This window comes from Alligator sinensis, unplaced genomic scaffold, assembly GCF_000455745.1.
Source record: "Alligator sinensis unplaced genomic scaffold, ASM45574v1 scaffold601_1, whole genome shotgun sequence".
NCBI lineage: Eukaryota > Metazoa > Chordata > Crocodylia > Alligatoridae > Alligator > Alligator sinensis.
This window is the reverse complement of record NW_005841905.1, coordinates 1,288,844-1,297,951: the sequence shown is the minus strand read 5'-3', so window position 1 is coordinate 1,297,951 and position 9,108 is coordinate 1,288,844. Positions and strand designations below refer to the sequence as shown.

The 9,108-nt window shown below is 45.5% G+C and overlaps 1 protein-coding gene across 1 annotated transcript in view; it reads right to left on the bottom strand.

Annotated features, from left to right (window-relative positions):
- RBM33 (RNA binding motif protein 33) overlaps positions 1-4,790 on the bottom strand; it is a 164,448-nt gene extending 159,658 nt beyond the window's left edge. The window contains exons 1-2 of the mRNA XM_025197781.1: positions 4,784-4,790; positions 274-339 (exon numbers count right to left, since the gene is read on the bottom strand). Of these exons, the coding sequence (XP_025053566.1) occupies positions 274-339; positions 4,784-4,790 (73 nt within the window). The remainder of the gene's footprint in view (positions 1-273; positions 340-4,783) is intronic.
- Between the last annotated feature and the right edge of the window lie 4,318 nt (positions 4,791-9,108).

The following is a 9,108-nucleotide window of genomic DNA, read 5'->3' as shown; positions in this document are numbered from 1 at the left end:
CCACCCACCCCCTCACTTGCTGCCACTCACTGCACTTGCTACTGCTGCCACCACCGCTGCTTCTCCTCGCCTTCCCACAAAAACTTGCCGATTCCACTGAGCACTATAGTGAAACTAGCTGAGCGCTCAGTGAAACCAGATATCAATTTTAAGTGAGCGCTATAGCGAAACAGCGCTAATCGAAACTGCATTAAGCAGGGGCTGCCTGTAGTACAAAACCAGGCAATACAAACATTTTCTGCAGTCATTTCCCTGACCACTGACTGCACTTACTTTGTCTAAGTGTAGCCATAGGTAGGATTAGGGCCATTGTCAAATTAATATTCTGTTTGAAGTGAGCTAGAAAAAAAACAACAACAAAAAAACCCACCTCATTTTCAATTTCCTCCTACAATTCTTTGAAATTTTCAGTTCCTCTACCTCAAACTGATGTCCTCCTGAAAAAATCTTCTCTTTGCAAAATGGCAAAAGCATATTTTACCTCAATATTGTAAAGTTTAAGTGAAAATGTCATTAGTAGAATTTATGGAAAACTCAAAAGGAGTGATAAAAGGTGCTTATTTAACTATAGTATATCCCTCTTCCTGTGGGACATTGAGCAATACTGGTTTAACTGGATCCAGCTGAGGGGGTATACCAATAAATGTCATGTAATTTGACATGACCCAGCTCTTCATGGTTTAAAAATATGTAGAATTGATTATGTGGCACAGAGCCACTGATACTTTACTTCTACCAGGTCCATGTTTGAAAACACATGACTGGGTATCTGCAAACCCTCTCTACTGCATACAAAGCTCATACCAGCAAATGTGCTCTGCTGATATGGCTTATACTGTTTCTCCAAACAAGTTATACTAGCAAAAGTGTGTATATGTCAGTGCAACTACTGCATTTACTTGAATACAAGACAAGGCCCCCTCCCCTGCAATCAGCATAGAGAAAAAAGCTACTCGTCTTGCATTCGCATACAAGGAAACCTCAATACACGGTCTATCATTAAACTGCTGCCAAGAGCAGCACTGGCTCAGTAATGGAAGCAAACTATGAAGTTGATTAAATGCAGCCAACACTGAACACGACTATAAAGCACATGGCCCATGAGGAGCAAATGCAGACAGAAAGCTTTTTCTGTTTTGTTTTGCCCCTTAAAAAAAGAAAACAAAAAACCAACAGTGGGTATTCCCTCCACAGGGAACTGGCACTGAGCCTGGGGGTACTGCAGCTGGCACCAAGAGCAAAGTGAGCCCTGACAGCCTCCACCATGGTGCCAAAAACATGTCACACTTCATATGCCGATAGTAACCTACCAAAAAGGCAGGCCAGTGCAGCTCATCTGAATAAGATATATGATAATACCCATTATGCTCAGTCCCCTTTAGCCCCAACTTTTTTTCAAATAATGGTAAGCCACTACACCCAGTATATTTTGACTTCTTCACTCCCACAGCTGAACTGTGCCTTTCTTTCCCATTTCCAATGATTTCTGTTTCTTCACCAGCCTTAAAAACATCACCAAATGGGGTCCCAAGCAGTTCATCCCGTTACCCCCTCTCTTAGTCTGTGGCATACGATTAGTGTGGCTCCATCTTCCATGAGGTGAAGCCAGACCAGGATGAAACTGCACCCCATCTGCATATACATTTTTGGAGGATTATTAAAAAAATATCTAGTTCGTCATGAGCGGAGACTAATTAACACATGGCTCCTTGGAAGGCTGGGGGAGGAAGGTATCTGGAGTATACACACATAGCTCTACGGCGCTGAGCTATGGGGTCACCATGGCTTGAGATGCTGTTGACTGTGCTGAGACCCAGCCCAATGAACTCAAAAATTATGAGCCTTCTGGCTTTGCACTAATGTCATGCATAGTCTGTAGTATCTATAAGTAGATACAAAAGCTCTGCCTTTAAGTATATTTATGGAATACCTATGCTAAAACTTGCATTTTCAGAAAAGGTAAAACACATCAATTCTGGATTAACTAAGTCTATGGGTACCCACAGTAAAGACATGTTTATTTCAAAGTCATTGTTTTCAAATCTGCTCCTTACTTCCATGTGTTCAGGGAGAGCAGGTTCTAAGAGGTCAGGTACCCCCCTTCGCCACAGATTTATTTTCCCTGCTGTAGTAGTGGGAAAGGGACAAATTCAAGGCAAAATCTCTGATAATAATTTGGTTCTACACCTAGAAAATTATAACAATATATTTTTTATACATAGAATTTAATTATTGGGGTTTCATCCAATTTTCAGGGTCATTTTATACTTGAGTAAATATGGTACTTCTACAACAGGTCTTCTGTAGACAGACTGTAACAAGGGAAGAACATTTTCCCCTAATCAACAATGACACACTGGCAGGCTTCCAGCATTGATCTGGTCCTTGCTACCCAGAAAGACAGTTTATTTTGCCTATCCATCTCAAACTTTACACTTTTTCCCACACCATGTCTTCTTCAGAAGCAGAGGTCCCTGTGAAAATCCAAAGTTACATTATACGTTTCTTCAAACCCCATCACCTCTACCTAAATGACTAAACCAGTGAATGACTCAACCATGGTGCTGCAGCTGTGAGATTCTTTTAAGGGAGTTATATCATATTAGCACTGTTCTGTGTGTAAATTCCTACACTATTCACAAAATTAACTGAGGTATTTCAAACAGAAATGCAATATCAATGGTGCCCAGAACATTTGGATTTCTTGTGATCTTTGACTTCTTTGAAACAGAACAGTTGCTATTATTTGGTGTAGTCAAGAAACAAATGAAAGCTTAGAGTATTTTCTGAGTCGTACAGCATCTTACAAGCCGGCATGCTCTACTAACTGACATTCCGGCTTGTAAGATAAAGTGAAACCGGAAGTGCCCACCATAGCACTTCCAGTTTCTCTGAGCCCCCGCGGCCAGAGGCAAAGCAGCCTGCACTGCCAAGCCCCCACGGCCCAGGGGCATAACAGGCTGCATGGGGCCGGCCTCCCTGTCCCATGGGGCCCACAGGACAGGCAGTGATGCCACGGGAGGGGCGGAGGAAAGCCCCAGACACAGCAGGAAAAGTGCCGGCTGGGGCCACTCAATTAACCAGCATGTTTTGTTATCTGGCATCCCCCATTCCCCGGGGGGGGGAGGAGAATATGCCAGATAACCTTTTAAATCAAGGTACAGTAAAAGCTCTGTTAAGACCCACCAGACTAGGTAGTTGTTATGTAGTTACCACAGAATACTAGAAGAATCATAACTGTCTCACTTACCTTTCACCCCTCAAAATGGATGGCTGCATTCTCTTGTCATCTCATTATCCATTTATACTGTAAGCTCTTAGGGGCAACAGGACTTTCCCCCCCACCCGCCATTTTTATACTTTGTTGAGCACTATACAAACAGCATATAAACCAAAGGTGAGTTGCAAATTGCCCTAGTACTATCTAAAAACGCCTCAATATTTTTAAGTGTATGAAGAGCCCATAAGAAGGTTGCAAGCACTTGTATAGTCTAAAAGGGACTCATGAAAATGATATGAGAGAGAAGCCCAGTACTTTTGGTTTGCAGGACATCAAACATTTAGATGATCACCAATCCCTTACACGAGCAGTTCTATCTAACACCTGCTTCCATCAAGCTTAATTTCTTTTTCTTCTCTGAACCTACAGATATTTTAGAACAACTTTTTCCCCTCTTTTTTAGCGATTTGTATTAGGAAATACAAAAAGAAAAGCAAACATTGCCGTGCATGTGAATTATACTCTGTAGAATCCTTACAGTTAAGTGCTCATGTCAAGAGCATGATTACATGCCTATAAAATGTAACGTACAGAGAGAAGAGAGGAGCACAAGAACTGTAAGAATGACTACCAAACATCTTCTGCAACTCTCAAGCTGCACCAGCGAGGTTCAAAAAATTAAACCCATTCTTACATTACCATCTATGGCCAACATAATTGCATACATTCTTCCTCAGGAACTAGGGGTGCAATGACAGAGATTTTTTGGGCCAATACTGTTGGCTGATTTTTAAGGAGCCATATCGGCCAATACCGATCAGATTCCAATATGCTGTTGGGCAGCTTGCAGACCAGCACTGGGCTGGTAAGTCTGGTGTGGGGTACGAGGTCTAGGGGGTCCAGATCAAGGCACCCACGGCGAGGGAGGGAGTGGGGCAGGCACTGCTCAGCCAGGACAGGGCAAGCCACAGGACAGAGCCGTAAACAGCTCATCGGGGGGTGGGGGTGGCTCTCATGACTGCACACACCCCAGGAGGGCATGGGGGCAGTATGCCCCCAGATGTGTGTGCAGGGCAAGGGCGGACTGCCACTGCAGGCAGGGGCCAGGCCTGCACTGGGCTCTTCCCTGCAATGGGCTGGACTGGAGCTGTGCTTGGGGAGGGCAGCAGTGCAGGGGTGGGGGGTGGGGGTGGAGAATGGGACAGGGGACTGCAGCCACACAAAATTTCGACACAGCCCCCCTGTAGCCCTGCTCCTAGCACTGCTGCTGCCCACCCTGAGCACAGCCCAGATCCCCAGCAAAAAGAGCTCAGCACTGCCTTGGCCCCAACCCTCACTGGCAGGCCCCACCATGCATTTCCGGAAGCACATGCCTCCCATGCCCTCCTGGGGTGGTGCGCTCAGCAGCAGGGGCCACTCCCCCCTCCCAGACAAGCCACTTGTAGCTCCATTCCATGCCCCACCCCAGCTGTGCAGATCCTGCCCCTGCCCTACTTCTTCCCTCAGTGCAGGGGCCTCTATCCGCCCCCCTCCCCCACATCCTTTCCCCTACAACAGACTTACCAGCCATTGTTGCTCTCCAAACCACTGGGCTGTGCTCCTGGCCAGTCCGCATGCTGCACTTGCGTGCATGCACGGGGCATTTAATTGGTGGCATTATGGGCCACATCAGGCAAAAAAAGCCAACTGCTCATACCCTCAATTTTCCCCTATATCGGTACTGATCCAATATGGGACCGATGTAGTGGTGTATCACTATCAGGAACTCCTACTGCAATGATTCTCAGTGTGTGCCATGAGATCCTTTTAATGGCACAGCAGGGTGCTGCACAATATTAGCACTATTAGGTACGCAAACATTGATATACGATTCCCAAGATAAATTCAAAGACAACAAACAGGAATTCAAAGTGTCAAAAACATTATGGTCTTCAGAGTTCTTTGCAACAAAAGACTTGTTCTACTATTTCTCTGTAGTCAAAGAACAAATGAAAGATGGCACTTTGCGTCCAAGAGAGTTGAGAATCACTACTGTAAGCTAAGTACAGCATCAACAAGGTAAGTATTTTCTTTCCACCCAGGACAAGATCAGGCGCTTCACAGTAGACTCACTAAGACTCAATAAGCAAGAATTGGTGAGGGGCACTGGCAGCCTATAGTAAGTCACAGCCAGCAATGAAAAAAAAGACAAGTCACAGGCCTGAAAAATACCTGGTTTTCCTAACAGAAGTATAAGCTTCAGTTATATCAGCAGAAAAAAGGTCCACTGTGTGTCCCACTGCCACCACTACAGTAGTAATAAGTAAGCCATCATCAGTAAGACCCTCTACAAATTGAGCTGAAAGTGCCCCTCCCCCCCAGTGGCTCCTGTAATGTTTTCTGTTTCACTGCTTGCCCTGACCCGCCCCTGCCCCTCCACAACCCTGACTGGCAGATGGGCCCTGCCAGCTGGATTGGGCCATTATTTGAGGCCCAGATTGACCGGCAGGGGCCCCCCCCCCAACAGGCCCAAAGGGGGGGGGCGGGCGGCAAATGATGAAATGAAAGACATTTAAGCTGCTACAAGGGCACTTCTGGCACAATTTGTGGAGATCCCTACTCATTACTGCATGAAAGAGTGCAGTCATTGCACTAACATATGTCCACTGCCCAAAATTTTGTTGGGCAACCATTTCCTAAGTATGCACAGCTTAAATTTGGTCAATCCTGGTAATTATTAGGGTTTCTTAACATAAACATTGTTAATAATGTGTGCCTTATTTGTATGAGACTAATAGTTGTGTATAATTATTTGCCTGGCGTGATGGCAGCACTGCTGCAGGTGTATGATAGCTATACTTGTGTCATTGGATGTTGTCGGGGCCGAGGGGCTGTGGCTAGCAGCCCAGGCACATGGGCCAGGGAAAGTCGGCACGGCGAACTAGAATTAGGCACTGACGCGTGGAGGTTGATTAAAGATTATTTTACTTACACCGTAGATGGTCGCGGTGCAGGCAGGAAAACTTGCTTGCGTTGCAGTTACAGATAAACACACATGGAGTTCGCTAGGCTCCACCGAAGACACACACACACGGAGTTTGCTAGGCTCCGTAAAACGAACTGGGCAGAGCTCTGGATACCAAAATGAGAGTCCGAAAGGTGACTCTCGACGAGCGCACAGGGTAGGGGTACGTCGAGGGATCAGTCGGCGACGGGGAGAGACTCATGATGGGTGATCAAACCACCGGTCGGCTCCGAGACACGCGCAGAGTTTGCTAGGCTCTACCGCGTGGCCCAGAGTTCTCCACAAGATGGATGCGGAGTCCTCCTAAATGAGGTCCTCCCCGGAGATCTCCGACTTGGGCGGAAACTGCTCAAGCCTCTTATACGGCTAGCAAGCCAATCGCTAGCCGCCACGTGGGAATAATTTAGAAACAGCCAATAGTGGGACACAAATTTGCATGTGAGCGGCGGGAACTCCTTTGCACCGGGGTTCTCTCTCTGCAGCTGAGAATTGCACCATGCAAAGAAAGCTCCATGTGGCGGGAAATAATTCTGCAGTGCCCAAGCGTGTACACAATCATTGGGTAATGACAGATGTCTGATTAGTTTCCAAGGCATTTTCCTGAGAGGCAGATAAAGTGTACAAGTTTTATCCTGATTAATGGGAACAGCAAGTCATAAGCACTTCCTAAGAAAATGCTTCCATTGAGTGAGGGCATCTCATTTTTCTTTCAACACTGCTAATGGTTCTTGTCAACCCTACAAGCTCCCTCTCAAATAAAATCTTCTCTAGTAAATACAAGTCATTGCTAAAATTTGCCAATTTGTCTTGAACTACAAAGAAATCTATTTTTTTTAAAGAGAAGTGGACTGGAAGATGTAAATCAGATAAAAGGCAGTAAATGTTGCTTTAATATAACCGCAAGAGCTATTAAAATAAGTATTTCTACACAGCAACTGTTGCTAAGTCGGAGGTAGCACCTAAGTTTTGCACTCTGGTGGGATAGCTCAGACCTCTACTCCAAGCTAAACATCTGACCACATCCTTCCGTCACATCTTCACACTGAATCCCTAAATAAAAATAGAAATAATCTGCATTCAAACTGTTGGAGGAAATAAGCTTTGCATTTTAGTTTAACATTTCACTACAGCCAACCAGACTAGATGAATTGGATACCATATAACCATGTCCTTCTGTTTTGTGTTTTATTAATTGGAAGAAATTGGGAGAAATATCTTTTCTAGAACTTGATCCAATTTTTAAGAAGCAATAAGTGTTGTTAATTGCTTTTGCTTACAGACCATTCCTTCCCCAACAGGCATTGTAATAGAATATCAAGCAGGCAAAACTTCATAGCAATAAAGGCAGGGTTTGCTTTTATTTTTAATGGAGAGAAATCAGGAAAAATGCAACTAGCATGCAGAGAAAAATAACTATTTCAGCCACTGTAATATAATGATGCATATAACACACTAGCAAATTGCCCATCAAGAATGATGGGGGGCAGGGGGACAGGGGGGGGGGCTTGGGCAGCCAGGGCGTGTTCCCCACCACCACAAACTTCCCTGGCAACTTGGGCACGTGCAGCCTATCGTTCCCCACTCTCAGCAGCGTATGCGCAGTTGTCCGAAAGTGTTATGGACAGACAGACATACAGATACACAGACTAAGCCTTTTATTATACTAGAATTGTTTTAACTCAAGTAATCCTACTCCCTAGTCCCATTTTTAAATATGCTCATTTGAGTAATTACTACTATATTTCAAGTAGTATCCAGTTTAATTATGAATAATGTTTTGAATGCTGTTACCAAAGTTTTGTTGCTGTTTTTATTCACTAGGGTGGAGGGGTTTAAAATAGATTTTAGCACAATTTACCTACACATTTAATTGAAAAAAGAGACAGAGTAAGCCACAGATTTCCAAGATGCAAGTATACAGATTGACAGAAGAATTTTTTTTCCTTAATGTCCTATGCAACTGCATGAGCTTTTCTTCAAAGCTGCTTTAAGGTACACAAGTCTGAAATATTTAAAAGCAATATATTTTCCCTGTCTTTTAACATTAATACTCTTCCCAGCAGGAGAGACTGGGCCAGGGCTGCGCACAGGCTGGGTGGGGGAGGGACAGGCTCAGCACACCCTCCCCGCCCACCCTCCCCCTAACATAGCCACTACTCCCAGCATCACAGCCACTGCCTGCCCCACACAGCTGAGCCCACCCTGCACTGCCCAGATCACCCCAAGCACAGACCCAGCTGGGAAGAGGCTGGCATAGCCCTGGCCCCAAGCGGACAATCCACCTTTGCTCCACACACAAATCTGGGAAAGGACGTGGCCCCCATGCTTCCTCTGGGGGGTGCGCACAGCAGCAGGGAGCCACCCCTCCCTCTGCAAATCCAGGTCCTATCCACCGCCCCATCTTATTTTAACTATTCATACTCCGTCTTTCAAATCCAACAGACCCTAGGGTATTTTTACATGTGCAAGCGCCACAGCGCTAGGCACTTTGAAAAGTGCACATTTTGCCACTTACACAACAGCACGCAGCGCAGCGCAGTTCATCTCAGCTCAATTAATCAAGTCTGCTCCGAAGTGGCAGATGTCCGGCCCATCGCAGAGAAAAAAGAAGTACGTGTATAAATGTCCCTAGATTCTCAAATTAAATCCAAGTAAGGTTGAAGACATGGGCCTAAAGCTCTATACTATCTGAAAAGAGAGGGGCCATGTTTTTAAAGCAGTAGAATCAGTAGCATAACTACGGCAGGGTGACAGAGGCAGCTGCCCCAGAAGCTGCCAGAGGGCTGGGGAAGTGTTGGGCATGGGGAAAAACTACTGCCACCACAGCCAGACATAATCTTGCAGATAGAAGTCACCATTGCCTCCATATGTCTTCCCTGGCTGC